This window comes from Ornithodoros turicata, chromosome 3 (genome assembly GCF_037126465.1).
Source record: "Ornithodoros turicata isolate Travis chromosome 3, ASM3712646v1, whole genome shotgun sequence".
NCBI classification, from domain to species: Eukaryota; Metazoa; Arthropoda; class Arachnida; order Ixodida; family Argasidae; genus Ornithodoros; species Ornithodoros turicata.
Window position 1 is genome coordinate 28,216,451 of NC_088203.1, and position 22,047 is coordinate 28,238,497.

General features: G+C 46.7%; 1 protein-coding gene across 3 annotated transcripts in view; it reads left to right on the forward strand.

Moving 5' to 3' along the window:
- The window catches only part of LOC135388339 (uncharacterized), a 65,925-nt gene extending 47,525 nt beyond the window's left edge, over positions 1 to 18,400 (forward strand). For all 3 annotated transcript variants that reach the window (XM_064617834.1, XM_064617833.1, XM_064617832.1), the window contains 2 exons: positions 5,076 to 5,222; positions 18,137 to 18,400. In XM_064617834.1, the coding sequence (XP_064473904.1) occupies positions 5,076 to 5,222; positions 18,137 to 18,358 (369 nt within the window). In that variant the 3' untranslated portion in view covers positions 18,359 to 18,400. The remainder of the gene's footprint in view (positions 1 to 5,075; positions 5,223 to 18,136) is intronic.
- The last annotated feature ends 3,647 nt before the right edge of the window (positions 18,401 to 22,047 follow it).

The window sequence follows — 22,047 nt, forward strand, 5'->3', positions numbered from 1 at the left end:
TAGGCGTTTCTATTTTCTGAAGCGTTTATTTATTTATTCATTTATTCTTGTACCTCAAGGGCCCACGGGCATTACATGAGGGGTGGACAAAAAAGTGGCGAGTTCAGTAAGTGGTACAAAACCAATCTACAACAACACCTGCGAGCTACAATTATAGCACAAACTTAAAATTATACAATGTTTACACATAATGGCCTGTTTCATAGCCTACACATATTACTTTTATTTCGAAATCAAATAACAACGTCGCCTGTCTCAACGTCGTGCAAAATCACAACTCATTTTATTATTTCTATCATAATTCGTCCGCTACCGCAGAAATGCTCTGGACAGCAGCTTGTTGTACAGCCTTGCAGCTGGTTTCGACGAGCTAGTCGCGCACACCTGGTAATGGGCACACCTGGGAGTGGTGTGGTAGCCTTCGCACCCTCCTTTCTCCACTATCCGTTCAGAAGACTGCAAAATGCTCGGAATATCTAAGCATCCACTGCACTTATCGCTAGACCGAGAAATTAGCCGAACGGTATATTCTTACCCTTTTCCGACACCCGTACAGCAAAGGTAGACGAAACCCGAAGAACAGCACTACGGAGTTGAGAACCAGGCTCTAGTCTTTTCACTTCTTGGACGGGAACCCTTACTGATGTGGGCACAATCCTCCCGTATCCATTCGCGTTTCTGGAACAACCCACCCTTGCAGAAGCTTCTTCTTGCGTTGAAGAATGTCAACTCTTTTTTGTCAGCGCTTTTTGGCCACCAGGCCGCTTCCAATACGCTCTGCAAGTAGGTCATGCCCTTCAGGGCAGCTCCTCAATCTCCCCTTTATCTCAGCCTCTGACGTAACCTAACGCGGCACATGACTGGCGGACCTCCAGCACAACAAACTGGACGCGGAGAGCCCACGTGGGTCGGCTCACGTGGCAAAGAAGCAACGAAGTAACCGCAACCACAACATCAGGCACGTTGGTTACTTCGCACCGACCGGTGAGTGGAGGAACGCTGCCCATGTGACTTCTCCGTCCCCTCCAGCGCAAAGGTTCAACTTGCACAGCACATTTCCGCTGTTATGACCACTGCTCCACCTCACCAAAACAAAAGGAGACCTCGTATGACTCTGGGTGTTCCTCCGTTTGGCAATGTATTGTGCCCTTGTCTGCAAAAATAGGACGTTTCACGTAACGAAAAAAAAAATCGTATTGGAAAAATGACCGTATCCTTTGGTGCGCGGCCAAATACGTATGAAATGAGATAGCATTACGAAAGACAACGACTCCAGAAGCGGAAGAAGCGAACTTTCTGGAGTTTTAGCAGGTCGGCTGCACTATTCGGAAACTATACGATAAAGGAAGCTCTAAAATCAGAGAGCAACAACGACTTCAAAGGAATCAGGTGATTGACTTATTATGTTTTCAAGTACGATTCCTCTTCGTCTGGGTGCCGTTGAATTCAGGCGACGCCGAGAATGGGCAGTCAATAGTGTTGTGGGAGATGTATTCCATGCAGCACACACACATCGCATGAATACAGAGTCTCTCGTTGTGCCGTTGCGTGTGGTTGGTCCACATACCCATCACACATGCACACCACACACATGCACACTCATCCACACCACATTCCCCTGTGTCCGTCTCCTGTGCCGCACGTCGCATAAGCGGGCTTCTGTGCGCCGACGTTTACGTTTGACTTTGGCAAGTATGCGTATGGCGGGTCGGTTCGGCAGTAGGCTTAGGCGGGAAACGAATAGTTATACGGAAGTAATGCGAAGTTCAGTATGGTTTAGTATTGATGGAGCGTCACAGGTATTTCGCCAGCAACGGTAGTACGATTTGCCGCACGCCGTTTACTGGCCCTCTCTGCGGCACGTGTCGGCAGACTCTGCGTCGAATCATTCCATTCTCTTGGGAAGCGAAAATAAACACCACCCGACGTAGAAGTCAACTTGTTGCCGCAAGTTTTGATGCAACAGCTCACACAACCTGTCTTATTGCGCATTCTTGCGCAAAAAGCGAGGAAACTACAAGGCGCTGAACGCATACAAGCACAGATCAAGCGGACTTATACCCATTGACACAGGTCGGGCGCTCAGTGTTGCTTGCAACACGTCCTTCACGCGGCGGTTCAGAGCCGCTGCTCCTCACATTTCAAAAATTTTTGCGAGGTCTGCGCCCTTTTCAGTCGAGATATTCCTTAACTACGTTTTTTTATCGGTCAATAATCGTAAAAGTAACAGAAGCCTGCAACCAAATTTCTTCCGAAGTATAAAATAACTGTGATATTTAAAGGTTGAGATTGAAATACGATATCAAACCACAGACCAGTGTTTTCGAAATATCTCTAGAAGATAATGAGGCCTGTGCAGGACATGGGAAAACATGGGGATGCGTCGCAAACGTATTATGCGTGCCGAATGAGGCAGCAGGGTGTGTTATTACAATTCCCTCTCGTAACTGCACGCATACCTCAACAACTCACGGCGTCCCCCTACTCTGACTCCGGTGTGGCAAAATGGTTTCCAATGTCACGTGACCACACATTACGTCCCTGCACAAGCCTCATTCACTCGCGACTACTCTCCTCCTTATCAAACTTACGTGCCGCAACAGTTGAGTTTCACTTGCGCTTTTGCATGCAAAGCATATTATAATTCAAAATATTGAGCGTCAACTATTCACTCTTAGCATTTTCCTTGACATGTCGGAGGAACTCGATTCGATTCGAAAGCATTCGAAACACGATGTTTTTTCTCTTGCAATATTTTTCGCTGTAGGCCCCGATACGTAAAACAGTGGTTCCGAAAATGTGCGAAGTAAACTTTGAAAGTTACGATTTTTATTTAATTAGTGAGCGTATGCAAATGAGCCGTTCACTAGTCAGTTCATGGCCGATGTCCAAAGGATCTTTACCAAAGAGAAAGTTCTTCGATGGCGCCAATTATTTACGAATTATTCAGCAAGGGGACCTTCGTGAAACATGTTCGACCGCGAGAGCGGTGCACTTAGAAATGGCCGAACGTCGGTGAGGTCGGTTTTCTTGACGGCGTTTCGAAGATTCGTCGCGCGCCAGAGATTCTGCTACCTACAGCGACGATGTCCCGTCTTTCAATCGAGCCAACAAGGACATCAACGCTATGCTCAAAGACCCGATTTTTCGGAACTTCACAGCAGCCAAGATAATTCGTTGGCAGTGCATCGTTGAACGATCATCCTGGTGAGGGGCATTCTATGAACGCCTGGTGACACAGAACTCATAATAACTAGAAACCGAGCCAGCGAAGTGGGGCGTCTCAACAAGTAAGCCGTTATGACAGATACGGTAGGCCAATAGTATGCTACGAACGATGTCTCCTTCGACTTCCGTGCGCCGTTCTGGAATGTCGCAGCACGAAGCTTAAACAGTACGATACTCGTTCCTTACGGAATAAGACGCAATCCAAGGGGACACGATGAGAGGATACAAAACAGCCAGACCGCACACTGCGCCCAGCGGAATGAAGCACTACCTGGATTGGACTGGATACCATGGCGCCGAATGCGCCTGGCCTTCACGCGTTCCAGTTCTGTGGCCGAATGCACAATATCGATCATAGCACCTCCCGGACTTCGACGTTGGGAGGAGGTCTCGCCTCCGTACAGCTCCTTTTGTCTCTCCCATTGCTCTATCTCTCAGCTTTTCTTCTAGCCTCTCTGGTTATGATTTTTATGCCTGGTGAGGAGCATCAAGTAATCATTACGAAAAGCTGTTGGACGAACGGTGAAGCCCAAAGGAACTCAAAACCATCCTAGTGGAGATCGAATCAATTTTAAACAATCGTCCGCTAACGTATGTTTACGCGGATGCTGAGAGTACCACTCCTCTGACCCCTGCAGCAATTATTGGAGGCAGGAATGTCAAGCATTCAATACGCGCCAATGGCACCTATGTCAATGACGATATCATAGAAACCTGGTTGTTTCGACAAGAAGCCGCAAAGCGGCAGTAGGCCAGATGGAGAAAGGATCGAGTACACGAGAGCTGCGTGGCGTTTTCATGAAGCGCGTCCAGCGCGAACCATTCGCGCGTGTGCGGGGGCGTAGTATTAGTGGAAGAACAAGGTCCTAGCATGTTTCGCAGGCAATGTCAAATTGACAAGGTGTTGCACGGCACATCCAACATCGTAAGAGCTTGTCAGTCAAGGCTACCAAATCAGATGGTCATCCGACGTCCGGTTCAACAGCTATACCCATTGGGAGGGTGCACCCATCCCCAGGGCGGGACTTGCACACAATCATCGTATAGGGATGACAAGGGAGTGGGGAGCTGGGATCACGCCCCCCATTGCTATCTGGTAGCGAATTCCACTGGGACACCAATTTTCGCCCGTCGCTGGGTGGGATTTTTCCTCTATCGTGTACCGCTGAGGTAATTGATGAGACAAAAACTTTTGTCCCTGCTCCACCAACGGAACATTAAACTCATGCCCAGCTTCTGCCAATGGAACAGTTTTTACGCCTTACTGGGTCAAAACTTTGACCCAGCTCTGCCAATGGAATGCGTCATCAGTTCGCGCCCAGCAAGAAAGAATGCAGTCTTCTTGTCTCTGTGGCTCCTTGTCTCAATGCCCAGGAATGCATGCGGAACGAGTTTAGAAATGGCAGCAAAAGTGGAACCTTTTCTACAGGTATCAGCAGAAGCACGAATTTAACTGCTCAACAGTGAGCATATTCTCTACACACACAAAATATTTACTCAAAAATTTCATACAGATGCCGATATCCTGAGATGGTACAGCTTGGGACAAAAGCTTACGGAACACGGCACCTGCGTATTTTTTCATCGGAGCGGCCCCCTCCTAGCTATCAGGGAGAGATCGAATAAGAAACGAGTGGCCGGCAATTCCATCCATTGTTCAGTATGTGTGCCGACTTCGGTGTGCTGCTAGGTTGCCGCTCCATTGGAGAAATGTGACACCCTGGTGTTCCGTAAACTTTTGTCCCTAGCTGTACTATCTATGACTGCCATTATATATGTATGTTTACATGCGTTTGCGTGGCAGGTGCCCAAAATGCTGTTCAAGAGAGTGTTTTGCTTCACTTCAGGTTTGTAGAGGCGGCTCCAGATACTGTCAGCTTAACTCGTGGCCCCAGCAGCGCTCAAAGGACATCCACGGGGTGCAAGAACTCTTGCGCAACATTTATTTTACTAGGATACTCGCATACGAAACCAACGCAACGCTAACGTTTAAGGTATGAACAACTGTAAGTATAGAAGCCGGCGATGTAAAATACTTGGTAGCAGCAAGGCCTGGTAGCTCCACGCGTTAGATCATCATTGGCAGACAAGCCAGTGATGTCCATGTGAATCGACTGTACATGGCGAAAAACTTAGACCGCCTGTTGCGGGCAACGATGGAAAGATGGACGTTATTGATACCGAGCAGTGCCACGCACTCTCGTCCGTTTAGGTATCCTTGGACTGCCACTTGTGGTGGCTGCCCTGACGACTTGTACAAGATTCACCCTTGAAACGTATTTCAGTAGGAATACTCTTCAAAGTACCTAGTTAATTTCAAGACACTACGAATCTACAATATGTGGAATTTGCTGTCAAACTGGTACAAAGTGATGCGCTCAGATGCGGAGGAAGAGCACCAAAAGGCAAAACCTAAGCGAGCAAGTCACCCTAAACTACGTCTCCTGGTCAATGCCCATAATGATCAACCGTCGAGTTCAATTAATATCCATAACCCTCCTCGCCTGCTATGACGTTGAGACACCAGTCCGCTCCTGGTGCTTCCGCAGACCCCGAGCATTAGCCAAAATGCCCTTCAGGCCGAGAGTCTGTCCTCCGTTACACTAAATCTAAAGCGCCTCTATCTGCTGCAGGCAAAACCACAGAACAGCGAAGGGATTGTGTGTACCTTAGATGAAATGTGCATGTAGCGCCCAACCAGAACGGTCCAAGCTGATCTTTTTCTCGAGTTTCTTTTTTCTTTAAATAAGTTAATGAACCGAGCGTATTTGGAGTAACTTAAGAAATGGGTACACGTTACTGCAAGTATTTGAGTTACGATACATACCTGATTGCGTGCACCAAAGTCGCAGTCATCACGCTCTCAGGCTCTCCTAAAATACAACCACCGTTTTTAATCGAAATTGTAACTATGCTAACTATGAGCGCTCGTCATCCTGCACTACATTTAACTTAACGAATATTACATGAAGCTAAATAACGATGCCAGCGGCGTAGCCAGAAAACTATTTTAGGAGGGGCACTATGGGAAGTTTATATGGGCGAAGATGATTCCCCCTTGTCCCCCTCTTCCCATGGGGGAGTAATTACAGCTTCTAGTCCCTAGATTGCAATTACTCCCCATTTTAGTCCCCTAAGCGTGAAACTCAAGGTATCAAATAGTCACAGAACTTCGCACACAGACTCCTGGATGCGAGAGCCTACGTAAATATATGATCCTTCATGAACTCGATCGTATAAGGTTGTATAGCCTAGCTAACTTAGCTGCAGTTTGCCACACACACAAAGCAAAACAATAATTGGTTCTTCTTGCGAAATTGTGTCCTACGCGTGCCGCAAGATTTCATATAACTCGACATGTCATCGGTTGACTGTTCAATTCAAAGTATTTTCATTCATTCATGCACAAAAATTATGCACCCGATACTCTTAGCAGCGACCGCGAAATGCGGCCCCGTGCATTTATTTCCTAAGTGGTCTATTTTTTGTGGCAATGCGTTTGGTTCCCACAAGGCCTAAAATGATTCCTTTTTCTTTAACACCAAGAACGCCCCCAAAAAGTCACATGCATGAGAGTGAGCGATCGAAACGAGCAAAACTCTCACCGAAGAGGTGTAGAGTGCGAAGGAATGTTGCCCCTTGCATGGAGTAAACATGATTATTCGAGCTTATCGCCACGACTACGGAATCCTTATCAGCGTATGCTACCAGGCCGTAAGAGCATCGCTACCCGTTATCAGTTGCTAATGCAGTGCGGCGGAAGTGACGGCGGCAGAAGGTACGGCCGCGCCGTTTACATACTTTCCACTTCCACTCAGATCGAGGCGCAAAGCGTCGCCTTAAGGCCACGTACCCACATGCGGTAGAGATGTGCGCAACCGCCTGCCGCAAGCGGACGCGTGTGCATGCCGCTCCAGCTATACTGCTTCCGCCCGCGACTCTCCACACCGAAAGGTTGACAAGATGGCGGACGACAGCGAAGTCGAGCTATACTGACTGTAGTGAACGTTTCCTTTCTTACATCTGAGCTTTTGCGGAATCAACATTGCAGACGCAAGAAACGCGGGCTTTAGGGGGGGGGGGGGTGTTTATTAAGAAAAAAAGAAAGGAAAGGCGGGCTTTAGGTTCGCTCGCAGTGGCGATAGCGCAATCTTTTCTTGCGAACAATTTTTATTTCTAACACTGACAGTGAATATCTTACACTTTACTTACCTGCACTCCCAAATTTTATTCCAGTGTCGACCCAAAAAGTCATTTTAATGCAACGCTCTATAATGTAGGCAGCAATGACATTTTATTTCCGTCGTAAATTCGCCGGCTGAAAAACGTGAGCATCACAGCGACATACCTTCCAGTCAACGACGCCGTCAACGCTCTCCGTGCGGGAAGCCGGAAGAAAACAAGAACGCACGCAACTTCTGTTTACTTCCCGATTGGCCAAGCATGTGCGGATGCCGCTAAAAATCGTGCACTGCGCGATCGCCAAAAAGCGGAAAGCGGCGGAGGCTTTTCCCGCACAGCGGCAAGTGTTTACCGCGCCGCGTTCGCGTTTCCAAGCAGACTCTCCGCATGTGGGTACGCGGAGGGCCGAGGCTATCAGCTCCGCGCTGTTTCCTCCCATAAAGCTCACGGTGGTACAGCTTGCGACATATTTGTCTGGAATCGACAGCTTGCGGTTTATATCATGTCTCAAATCTACAGGTGTTCCAAGAATATCTCCTTCCACTAATCGACACGTACAGCATGCTATCCCGTGCGACCAAACGTACAATATTGCAAGGCCTGGATATTCCAGGCGGGATAAACCGCAAGCTCTCGAATCCAGAGAAGTATGTCGCGAGCTGTAGTCTTCAGTAGCGAGTGTTTGTAGACCGTTCATTACGCCACCGTCAACCGGAACCAATGACAGAATGCGCGACTCGAATCTTGAGCTTTGGATGAGGTGCAGTAACGCGGTAGCAAACCGGGCTCCCCGTAGCGATCTACTAACACTGGCATAGATGGGTAGAAATCCAGCGAACCGGTAGAATGTAGGAAGGGAGTTGCCTCAGGACAGAAGCCGCCGATATTTCGAACAGAGACTGTTTTTCTTCTGGGCACCGTCCTCATCATTGGCATGGTATTTAAAGGGTTAGGTGTGACGTGTTTAAAGGTTCATGCGAATTGTGGGTCAACAGCCCGGAGGGAAGAAAGTTTCCGTACTGGCTTCTACGGCCGGAGTGAATGGCTGCTTTGTTAGGGTGTGGAGGGGATTATTTGAACGTAGTGATCTAGGCTACAGACCGGTTACAGAAAAATGGAAGGTTCACGAACACGTGGACGAAACGGGACAACAGGCAAGAATTGGCAAGCATAGCGGAAGATAAGGAGGTTAGTGGTTACGTGGGGAAAATTCCAGAACCAGCAAAGGTTTATATATATATATATATATGTTTGTAATGCAAAGTTGTGGCATGCAATAAAGAAAGTAGAAAGCAGTGGCCATGCAGAACAAAACAGATGATAATGGAGGTAGAAGGGAAAATCATATTTTATTTCTGAAGTGTTTCTAGGGTGCCTTGTGATTTGTTGATACCGGACGGGTGAAGAGCGTTGAACTCGTATATAAGATAAGACTCCCTATCACGTCTGTCACGTGTGGATCTAAACCCGGTTTCTAGAATATATAGTTTAATGTTGTCAGAATTGTGACCAGGAACGTAAAAGTGTTCGGCGACTGCTTTGGGGAGTTTGTTGGACGTGTCGGTTCTGTGTCCGGTAAGGCGGTTGTTCATTTGTTGGCCGGTTTCACCAATGTATTGCATAGAGCAGTTGCCGCATTCAATGCAGTATATGACATTGGAGCTTGTGCATGTGAATGCGTGGTTAATGGGGTGGGTGTAATTGCTCGCAGTGCTTTTGATGGAGTTAGCGTGTTGAACGTGCTTGCATGTTTTGCAGCGCGGGAGGTTGCAGGGTCGTGTTCCCATGTACGGGGTGCTCGTTGTGCTGGTTTTGGCATTGACCAAGGAGTCTGCCAGTTTTTTTGCGCGTCGGTATGTCACCTGTATGGGATTTGTGAATATATTGCTAAGTCGGTCACTGCTTTGCAGGAGGGGCTCGTGCTTCTGTAGAATGGCTTTGATGTTTGCAAGTGCGTTGGAATATCTTGTGATGAAGCTTATTTGGCACGCGTCAGGATTTTTTCGGTCTAACCTCGTCTCGATCGAGTGTGAGTGCCTTGCGACGGAATTCGGTTACACTCTAAATCTTTTCACACCTTTAAAGGTGTAATAACGTTCATGGCGCACGCCTTTTTAGGTGTAATTTTTGTAACACCATAATGGAGCACGGTTTCGCTCAAATTTTCTTTACTCGAGTGTTGTCTGTCCTCCAAAAATTCAGTCTTGCAACATCTCAACATTGTTCAACAGTATTGTAGACACTTGTGCGTGCTCGATTATCGATAGCGATGCATATATGTATTAGCTCGTACCTACGATATCCAAGACATGCAAGATTTGCACTGACACTTGATCTTTAGTAATGATTTCCAAATTTTGTAAAATATCATCCTGGAGATGCAATGTTACGCAACCAGGTTGAATGTTCATAGCGCACACCTTTAAAGGTGTGAAAAAGTTTACAGTGTAGGAGAGAGTCTGGATAGTCCCTTTGGGCAGTGTACTGCAGAGTTCGTCAAGCTTCTCAGCGTAATCTGTGTCGTTTGAACAAATTCTGCGTAGTCTTACACTCTGCCCATTAGGAATTCCAACCTTACAGTGACGCGGGTGGTGACTCTTGAAGTGAAGGTATTGTTGTTTGTGAGTTGGCTTTTTGTACAGGGTTGTGATGAGGTTGCCATTGTCTAGTGATATTGTGGTGTCGAGGAAGTTAATTAAGTGAGTTGACTGTTGTGATGTGAACTTTATGTTGCTATGCGCGGTGTTCAGTAGATCTATGATCTTTTGAAATTCATGTTCCCCGTGTTCTCATATTATCAGTATATCATCGATGTATCGAAGGTACACCGTGGGTTTTAATGAGAGGGCGCTGAGAACTTTGTTTTCTAAGAACCCCATGAAGATATTTGCGTATGTGGTTGCAACAGGTGTGCCCGTACTTGTACCGTGTGCTTGTAGGTAGTATTTGCCATTGAACTCGAAGAGTCCATTAGAGCGAGTATGGTTTCCGTGTCTTTTCTGGTGTTTGTTGTAGAAAGGGTATTGCAGAGGGCTGTGATTCCGTCGTTGTGTGGGATGTTAGTATACAGTGATGTCACATCCAGCGTGGCTAGTATTGTGTCCCTAAAAATGTACGAGTGTTGTTTATATCTCTGATTATTCTGAGGAGGCGGGGTGTGTCTTGTACATGCGATGGCAGTGTTGTCGGAATATGGTTTAAATAGTGGTCCAGGAATTTCGAGAGTCTTTCTGTTGGTGTGTTGTTATTAGATACAATTGGCCTGCCGGGGATGTCAGCCGTATAGAGCTCGTTGGCGTGTACCTTGTGGATTTTGGGCAGTAAATAGAAACGACCTGCGCCTGTGTTTGATAGGGTGAGATATCTGAGGTCATCACGTGTGATGAGCTTTCGTTCGTGGAGGTCCTGTATGGTATGGGTTATTAGCGCCGTGTACTCCTTTGTTGGGTCATGGTCCAGTTTGAGGTAGTGTTGCGTATTGTTGAGTTGCCTATGAGCTTCAGAAATATATTTATCTGTGGGCCAGATGACGACACTCCCACCCTTATCTGCGGGCTTGATAATGATATCATCTCTGTCAGCTAGCGCTTTGATGATGTCACGCTGTGTTTTAGTGAGGTTGTGACCACGCGAGCTTTGGGAAATACCGCGAAGGATGTCGTTGCTTACTTGTTTAATATACAGGTCTAATGCGGGTTCTCGGCCGTGATTTGGTGTCCAGGTTGATGGTAGTCGGAGGTCGTTGTTGTTTTCTTGTGTTGTATGAGCGAAGAATTCTCTAAGGCGTAGCGGTTGTGCGATCAGTAATTGAGTACGGGAGTGTCGTGTATGGCTCGGCGCGGCCTTCGGCATTGAAGGTGTTGGACCCCATCCACCACGAAGGCATCCGACTCGCCACCGGTGCCTTCCGGACGTCCCCTGTGAAGAGTTTGTATGTTGAGGGCAATGAATGGTCGCTCGAGAGACGGAGACAATTCGAACATGTGAAGGCTGCGCTAAGGTACAGATGCCAGGGCGATGACCCAGTTGTACACTCTAGTGTGAACCCCGCTCTGGAGCGACTCTTCCTTGCAAAGCCCTCTGTTGTACCCTCGTTCCCGCTTCGTGTGGAGGCGGCGAGTTCCCGTGTGGGATTCAGCCCCTCTGGCGTTCCCTTGCAGCAGGCAGTCCTCGATGCTGCGCCTTGGCAGAGACATCTAATACAATCCAATTTAAAAATGACACAGTTTGACAAACAATCCACTGCACACACTGTCATTCTCCAGGAATTCCTGGAGATTCACCATAACTTCGGGAACCACCATGCAATCTACACTGATGGGACTAAAGTAAGCAATGGTGTGGCGGCCGTTGCCCTTGAAGGTGATTCTATTATGACGGCACGCCTGAACACGAACGCCACAGTTTTCACCGCAGAGCTTTACGCGATTCTCCTGGCTCTGCGGCACATTCAACAAAACGACCTTCAAAATTCAGTGATTTATTCCGATTCGCTAAGCTCTGTGCGTGCGCTGCTTTCATGCTATGACAGCAAGAATCACCTCGTCAAGCGAGTACGAGCGCTTGCGACCCAACTTTGTTCCCGAGGCTTTTCAATCTGTCTCTGCTGGGTCCCCAGCCACACTGGGATCCCGGGGAATGAACGAGCCGACCGTGAGGCTCGGCGAGCGTTGGCACAAGAGGAGTCGGCTCTAGGACTACCCTACCAAGACATCCTGCCAGTGTTAAGGAGAGCTGTCTGCACACAGTGGCAGCAGGAGTGGGACATGGAAGAAAATAACAAGCTACACCTCACACAGCCACACGTTTCTCCCCCGCATCGGACTGAACACATCAACAGATCATCCGAAGTTCTTTACGCGAGATTGAGGATTGGACACACATGGCTCACGCATCACCACCTACTCAGAGGTCAGGATCCGCCAGCTTGTGCGCACTGCGGTGACAGCTTGACTGTCTTGCACGTACTGGCATCCTGCCCTCACTTCGAACACCAACGCCAACAGTATTTCACCGCATTCTACAGATACCATGTCCCACTCCACCCAGCCCTTCTACTGGGTGACACCCCTCTTGTGCCGTTTGATAACGTAATCAAATTTTTGACCACGTGTGGGTTTCTTAGTCAGATATAGATGATAAGCATTGCTCCGCTTTTATCCATTATCACCGAACTCCTCATGTAAATATCTCATTGTCACACTTGTAGATAGCTTTTAACTGCCATGCTCGCTTGCTATCGTCATCCCCCTCTCTCTTATCCTGGTCAATCAATCATCGCTCATCGCTCATACCTGTAGATAGGTTTTAACTACCACACTCTCTCTCACATCATCTTTCCCATAATCGTCTCCGACACACTCAGCATAGTTTTGGCGCTCTATGGCCTTTGTTGCCTTTGTGCCATTAAACACATAATCAATCAATCAATCTAAGGCGTAGCCGTCTCGCAAAGTCTGATATGTCTTTGTGGATTTCGTATTCGTTAGCAGAATTGAGTGTAGGGCAGAATGTTAACCCCCTAGAGAGGACTTGTAGTTCGTCGCTGGTTAGTGAGCGTGATATATCTATTACGGTGCTTGCGTCAGCGTTTTCTCGGGGTCGCTCAGCGATGTTGCGGAGAGTTGTGGTTGTGGTGCTGGAAATTATTTGTTCGGCTGCTGCGTGTGTCGTGTTAGTGGGTCCGGTATCCGTGTCGTTGTTAGAATTAGGTTTTCCGAGTTTTGAGTGTTCCTTGTTAGCTAGCTCGCGCTTGAGTTGTTGAATGTGTAGTTCGAGAGTGTTTGCCTCCGCGTCGGTGAGACTGATATTGTTCATATGGGCCTGGATCGTAGCGAGTTGCGCGTGGCACTGTTTCTTTAATATTTCTAGAAACGTACGGGCTGTGTTGTTAAGGGCTGATGCCCACTCTAGCTCTAGTTCAGGTGTCAGTTTTCCTAATGCAGGAACTGTTTTAGGGGTGAGGCCTTTAGGTACTGTGTTGTGAGCCAGGTGGTAGGTGTAGATCCGTAGATGATGTAGGTATCGGCTACGTTTCTCCATGAGTTTTCGCATTCGTAGGAAGTTCGTTGACTGCATGGTAGGCTGGTGATTAGATAGTCAACGGTGTTTTCTGCGTGATGTGCGCGTGCGTCGTGTCTGTGGGGTCAGTGGCTGTGGAGACTCGCTGTGTTCCTCGATGTCATCTGTCTGTGCGAATGTTCATAGCGCACACCTTTAAAGGTGTGCGCTATGAACATTCAACCTGGTTGCGTAACATTGCATCTCCAGGATGATATTTTACAAAATTTGGAAATCATTACTAAAGATCAAGTGTCAGTGCAAATCTTGCTTTTATTATGTCTTGGATATCGTAGGTACGAGCTAATACATATATGCATCGCTATCGATAATCGAGCACGCACAAGTGTCTACAATACTGTTGAACAATGTTGAGATGTTGCAAGACTGCATTTTTGGAGGACAGACAACACTCGAGTAAAGAAAATTTGAGCGAAACCGTGCTCCATTATGGTGTTACAAAAATTACACCTAAAAAGGCGTGCGCCATGAACGTTATTACACCTTTAAAGGTGTGAAAAGATTTAGAGTGTAACCGAATTCCGTCGCAAGGCACTCACACTCGATCGAGACGAGGTTAGACCGAAAAAATCCTGACGCGTGCCAAATAAGCTTCATCACAAGATATTCCAACGCACTTGCAAACATCAAAGCCATTCTACAGAAGCACGAGCCCCTCCTCCAAAGCAGTGACCGACTTAGCAATATATTCACAAATCCCATACAGGTGACATACCGACGCGCAAAAAAACTGGCAGACTCCTTGGTCAATGCCAAAACCAGCACAACGAGCACCCCGTACATGGGAACACGACCCTGCAACCTCCCGCGCTGCAAAACATGCAAGCACGTTCAACACGCTAACTCCATCAAAAGCACTGCGAGCAATTACACCCACCCCATTAACCACGCATTCACATGCACAAGCTCCAATGTCATATACTGCATTGAATGCGGCAACTGCTCTATGCAATACATTGGTGAAACCGGCCAACAAATGAACAACCGCCTTACCGGACACAGAACCGACACGTCCGACAAACTCCCCAAAGCAGTCGCCGAACACTTTTACGTTCCTGGTCACAATTCTGACAACATTAAACTATATATTCTAGAAACCGGGTTTAGATCCACACGTGACAGACGTGATAGGGAGTCTTATCTCATATACGAGTTCAACGCTCTTCACCCGTCCGGTATCAACAAATCACAAGGCACCCTAGAAACACTTCAGAAATAAAATATGATTTTCCCTTCTACCTCCATTATCATCGGTTTTGTTCTGCATGACCACTGCTTTCTACTTTCTTTATTGCATGCCACAACTTTGCATTACAAATATATATATATATAAAAAACCTTTGCTGGTTCTGGAATTTTCCCCACGTAACCACTAACCTCCTTATCTTCCGCTATGCTTGCCAATTCTTGCCTGTTGTCCCGTTTCGTCCACGTGTTCGTGAACCTTCCATTTTTCTGTAACCGGTCTGTAGCCTAGATCACTACGTTCACATAATCCCCTCCACACTCTAACAAAGCAGCCATTCACTCCGGCCGTAGAAGCCCGTACGGAACCTTTCTTCCCTCCGGGCTGTTGACCCACAATTCGCATGAACCTTTAAACACGTCACATCTAACCCTTTAAATACCATGCCAATGATCAGGACGGTGCCCAGAAGACGAACAGTCTCTCTTCGAAATATCGGCGGCTTCTGTCCTGAGGCAACTCCCTTCCTACTAACTCTGGCAGTTAGTGAGCTTTAGTGCATCGTACGCTATCGCCTTAGCGTACGTAAGGGATGGCGTTGGTGGTCCTGCGCACTGCGCGAAGCTCTCTTTCTGTTATGGGCGTGCGCAGAATCATCAACGCCATCCCTTACGTAGGGAAAGGTGATAGGGTACGATGAACTAAACCTTATCTTGTCTTGAGACTGTGGAATTTACGCGGTTTTTGCCTCCTCTCGACTAGTATCGTGGTTCAAACCGGTGCCCTCATGAGATAAGCGTCAGCTACTTTTGCGGCTGCCAAAGCACGGCGCCTTCCGGGACGACAGTTAAATATCCTGAAATTTAAGCGCGTATTAAAGGTACTGCAAAGCAGTAGACAAGCATGAAAAATCCGGTGATGTGACTAGAGACTTTGTTGCTTCTAAATACCATATGCGGAAGCATACGACCGCCAACGCGCTATAACCATGTTTAATTTGCCATGAAAGATGCGGCGTAGCAGTGCCGTGTATGCCAAAGGGAGTCCTGCCATTAATGGGACCTGCCTATACCTGGAGCTCCACCCACTTTTTGAGCTCTCTGGCCAATCACGAGCCAAAATACAGTTCGCTATAAATCCCAGGCTACCCAAGCTATATATTACCTGTATTCACTGGGTGCCGACATTTTCGGGAACCTGGATTGGATCGGATTGAATAGGATATTCCCTGACGACCTTAGATTTTGCGTCCACTTTTAACGGCGCCATCTGGATGGAGAGGGGAATGTCGGGAACACGCAGAATAGCAGAAGGGCAGAAGTAGCAGAAGCAGAAGTGCTTGCTAGCAGAACTGATTGGCCGGCAGAACCGCTACTTGGAACAGACTGCCAGTATTATACGTATTTTAACTATGAAATATAACAAGATTGAATCAAGAACGGGCAAAGGTGTGTATATGGATAACAGTATGTCATCAAATGCAAATTGTTGGCCATCCGTAGCGTTTTTCTTACTATTTGCCTGTGATCGCTGTCGTTACTAGGCCTAACAAGGACGACGAAACATTATTTCCAGGTAAACATCGACACTGGAGCGTAATTTAAAGGTGATTTGCAAGCTAATTACAACACAATGTACACTTACGGAATAAAATTGACGTGATTTGTGAGAAAAAAAAATGTCATGAAATTCTCGCTTCGCCGTTCCAAGCTGCGCCACCATTTTCGGGAAAATTTTGGTGTCAGCGCGGCCCGCATAGAAAACAGCAGCCAATGAAAAACGCTCAATTTGATTGGCAGGTCGAGCCTGTTTTTTAGGCTCCTCCTAATGAACAGACTCCCTTTGGGATACACTGTACTGCGGCGTAGTGGAGCGGTGCGACGCCTGGTGTTAAACAACCCACTTCACAGCGGGCAACACTGAAAATTGGTATTACACACTATTACATCGGAACTTCGTTATTTTAGTAACCATATTATTAGTTTTCCTGTTTGCCTATGCATTCTGAAACCCGTGTTAACAGTGTTCTATACGAAGTAACCCAGCGCTGGCCGCTGTTCGATGGAGGCTTTCCCTACTTCTCTGCTGCGCCTGCGCGCTCCTTCTGTTCGCGGCCTCTTTCGAATGAACAAACTGTCTCTGTGAACCTATGTGAACAAACAAGTCCCGACGCTGTCTGGCTTCTTGAACGTCTGACATTCTTTTTTTTTTTTCAACGGCTCACCATTTCATTTCAGTTCGCTTATCCGTTTATCCTCAGATGTGGATCGTTGTGTGGATTGCGAGGGCGTATTTTATGGTGGATTGTGTTGTCGGGCCCAGTGTGCCAACTTGTGCAGTTTTTGCCCTGGAGGCTTGGACTATCGAATAGCCACACGAAATGACATTTGATCCGTGCTGCTTTACAGTACCTTTAAAGCTCACTAGATGATTGAAATGAATCAACAGACTGATCACTGGATGTTGCTCAGGATCATAGTTACGTAGAACTCGTGACATAGAACTGCGAATATGCTACGGCAGTGTGTCCCTGAGCGTGTGAGGGGCATTGTTCACGTGACAAGGTGTCTGCGATCTCACAAGGCACCAGTGAGCGGGTTTTCGCAGAGCGGCATCGTTCTCTGCATGGATTAATGGGAGAAACTTCCTGCGCTCGAGTGCGAGCTCTTACACCCTCGTTGTGAGGGGGACACGTCACGTGACGTGGTTCCAAGGGAGAAACTAGGGAGCTGTGCAGAAGAGTGACCTTTCATAGCATGTTATCACTATTCCTTTTAAAATACCAAATAATTTCCAAGAGCATAACATATTTCATCACGACTTATCAAATTCCTGCACACTAAGAAAAAAAGGAGGTTACTTCAACTCCTTTTGGGGAGTAATTGCATTGCCACAAAAAATAGTCCCTTTCGGGAGTAAATGCATGGGAGTAATGGAATGTCACAGAGTGAAGACCGCATTTTACGCGCTGTTGTAAGAGTCCCAGGTACATAATTGGTGCGCATGCATGAAAATACTTTGAAGCATACCGTCAACCGTGATATATCGAGTGATATAAAATCTTACGCCATGCTAGGGCACAATTTGCGAAGAAAGATGCGCTAACTGTTTCTTACTCCGTATTGTTGGAAAATTGCTACGTTGTCTGCGTTATACAGCCTTATGTCGTTCAAATTGACCAAGGGCAATTATTTACGTAGACTGTTGCATTCAGGAGACCATTCGCGAAGTTTAGTGACAATTTGCAGTCATGGGGAGAAAATGTCGGGACTAAATGTTGGGTTAGGGGACTAAAATGGGGAGTAATTGCAGACTAGGGAAGTAGAAGCTGCAATTACTCCCCGTTTTACTCCTTTTTTTTCTTAGAGTGTGGTGCTGACGTCACGTTATGCTTGAATCACTTTTACTGAGCAGAATACGTTATATCTTGGGTTGTCTGTCGTCTTTGATTATTTGCAGATGTGCAACGCAGCAAAATACTTTGGCTTCGACGGAAGCTGGGTTATCTTCGACATGGAATACCTGGATACGACGAATGTCTGCCGCGACCAGGTCTTTGCTGACAGCTTCGCCATCGTGCATTGGGTTAAGAAACACATGGAAAGTAACTTCTACACGTGCGACGGAATTTGGAGGACTTCACTCGTCGAGAACGACTCGACCACTTGTATATTTGGTTGAAGATGATTGTGGATATATGGATACAAATTTGATAGAAAACGATGCTGCTTGCTTACGCTTTGTTGCCGTGTTTCCGTGCTTTGGCTCCCATGTGATATACTGTGGGCTCTGCGCGCAGCGTGAAATCACAATTGCTGCCCTGACAACAGACCAACCCAAACTAGTTAGAACTGCGAAGAAAGTTTTCCCCACTCCAACTGTTAGAAGGGTCTTTAACGTAAAATCAGTAACAAATACATCGCTTGGAGAGACGTCGTGCTAGATATGCTTTTGCTGTGATCCTTTAAAGGGACGGTCTCGTTTGGTAACTTCAATTAAATATTTTGCTACACATAGAAAAGTTATAGTGGCACACAGTAGTTCTTGCGGTCAAAGCATATTCGCGAAGCAAGCGCTACAAAGGCGCCTTCAGATAGCAGCGGGCGGGCGACAGCGTGCTTCCCAATTCCCAGGTTGGTCATAAGGGGATCTGAAATGCGCGCCCCGTCCGCTCGTGGAACGATCGCGCGTAGAGCGGTCCTATTGGCTGCCGTCGAGCGGCCACTTCCGCCCTTCGCCGGATTTCGCCTGTCGGATCGCCTGTCCACCGCTGCGTCGCGTCGGCACACCGGAAAAACGGTGACGGCGGCCAGTTTTCTGTCGAGAATTCATCGTACGCGGTTACCACTTTAAAGCTGTCTGTCCAAGGAACTCGATACGCAGTGTTGGTAGGTAGGTATTACTTTGTTACGACACCAAAAGCGATGTGCACAGAAAGCCAGCAGCTGTGTGCATCCAGCTGGCTACATATTGGCTCTGAATAGTACTGTGGCATGCCGAGGGAAAAGCGGGATTAGTTCCAGGCGCGGTTATTGACCCCTGGGCCGACTTCACTCGCCATATTTTTCCTGCGCGGGGCAGGCGGCACTCTGCTGGAGGGCTGATCGAGCGCTTACCGGTGGGCGGCGCGTGGTCTGTGGGTTACCCATCCGCTTATCGTCGCACATTTTTCTGCCAGGGTATTCGCGAGTAAAAATTCGCGAGTGAAGTAGATATACTTCACTCGCGATTTTTTTTTCTGCGTACGGCGCGTGGGAGGAGGGTTGCCCATGCGCTTATCGGTGGGTGGAGCTCAGTACTAATGGAATAATACAACTCAACGAGTCATTTGATACTTTCCTCCTCTCTCACCCCTAATTTTGCAATTTCCAACCCCACCAAATTTTTATTTTTTTGTTATTTTCAATTTTCCGCTTAAAATCGCTGATACACGCATAAGAATGATATAATTATAATATATTCTATTAAAATTATATATAATAATAAGAATGACACGCATATAATTTTCAATTAATAAATTCAATTACTATTCATTCCAACGAGAGAGGGAGAAAATATCAAATTATCGTTAAGTTGTATTTTTCTATAATGAGACACATGAAAAGAAGCGCACATACCCATAAATACACTTTCTAAACTCAATTAATAATTCACGTCATTACTATACATACTCAATTCATTAATGTGTCTGGTTCGGTAACAGCAGCAGCCCATGGGCGCCGCCATTTGCAAAGCGTCATACCAGGCAGGTTGGAAAGCATCACGTCAGGTGGCAGCACCGCTGTCATCATGGGGACTTCCGTGGAATGCAGAAAAAAACAAAACAAGAAAGTGCTAACGAGGGGAAAACAGGCACACACAAGATTTTCACCATCGCGAACATGTGCGGGCATGCACCGACGAGAATAGCAACAAGGGAATTGCGAACATGTTCGGGCATGCACGGACAAGAATAACAACAAGGAGAAGACTTTCTGCTAATCGCAACAAGGTAAATCGCAAAACATACACTACTCCAATACACGCTGTCGCACGCTGAAGTAATCGCAGTTAGGGGGTAAACGCGACAGCAGAACGACAACTTACCGGCACCGAAGTATTTCCACACACATCACTCAGTCAAAAACAGTCTTCGTCCTAAAGTCGCTCGTCACGAAATCCGTGGCGAGGAGAGCACCAACAGCATGACCGCCACTCAGAGATCCAACCGAAGCAATGAAGCGTCCGTTGATTTCTCCGCCAGGGCATCAGGAGCTCTGCACTGTCATTGGTCGTGACGTCATCCCTTCCAAAGGTCGTCCAGGCAGGAGAGCTTCGCAAATCCCCCTCTGTTATTCGTTAAATACATTAACCAATTATGACGTCACTGTTTATGGAAATCTTGCATTAAAGCGAAATCCAGACGGGTGCGCACCTACACCACAACCGTTGCCCTAGCTTCCCCTACGCGAATGAAATACTAGTCCACCAGACACCGCGCTGTTTGACGTCATCATTTCCTCCCATTGTCTGAGGCTGCTCCTGTGAACAAGAGAGAAACTGATGTTCTGAGGCTGGAACAACTGGTAGAGCCCTGGACCGGTAATCCAGAAGATGTGGGTTCGATCCCTACAGCTGGCTAACATTTTCCGTGACTTTCATCTTTCACCTGCTCCTGTGAGCACCCAACCACCGCCCCAACGGTCAACGTTTCAAAGTTCGCTCTCGCTATCAGGACTGAAGAATGCGCGCCAGACAGGATTGCTTCGTGCTCCCAGGTATTAATCGAATTTACATCGCCATATTTTCTTTACTGCGCTATTACTGATTTTCATTATTACATTAAAGGTTACAAAAACTACTACTAGTACAAAAAAATGCCCTTGCTCCTGTTATTGAAGATTATATGAAATTACTCTAATTTTTAACAGTCATAAATTATATTCACTCATTAAGGGAAACACCATCCATGCACAAAAGCTGAGAAAAAAAATAACTGAGCCTTGTAATTAAGCGCTATTTCCTCGAAGACTTACTAAATGACTAAATAAACATATCAAAAAGCGCGTTTTCTAGTTTCAATCATTAAGAACCATATCAACATTTTTTGAACAACAATTCTAGAAACTAATCATCTCTCTCTTCATGGACGCTGTTTAAAACACGGTTAACTTGCAATTAAGCGCTCCAAGTTTTCCTTACTTCTCATTCCTTCCCGCGACTTCCGCGTCCTGTCATGCAATGAAGCATGACAAGAATTAGTAACTTTAACATACGAAACTCATTTTCACCAGTCCATTTCGAAATTTGCTTCCATGAGCATGCACACAACCGTCCCTTTTTTGTTCACATTGTCTATGAAAATCCAATAATTATACTTACTTCCAACAAATTGCAGTGAAATCCAGATTCGATTCACGGAGACGATAATTTCTACCCTCTGCGTTAAGCGCCCAGATACCCGTATTGCTGCTGGAATTATAATAGCTATGACTGCAAAACTTCAGCACCTTCATCAACATAACAGTTATAATGCATGTCATGCTTTATCGAGCAAAGGGCATACACAATAATCGTGAACATACACGCCAACAAACAACAACAACTAACAGACACGCATTTCTCCTCTCAGTAAATTATTACTCATAGGACATACTCTGAATTTTACCGATAAAACTAAGCTTGAAGACAGCTACAAGCACGACAAACGCGCAATCTATCATGCATTTACAACAATAACTGACGGTTAGCTAACAAACACACCATTTAATTCTACGCTAAAGGCATGAACGATTCGATAAGAACAAAGCACACCGCTTTATGAAAGCCTAACAGATGTAGTTTTAATACGGCCCTCGCTGCAATAACAGCCTGCAACGCTCATAAAATCG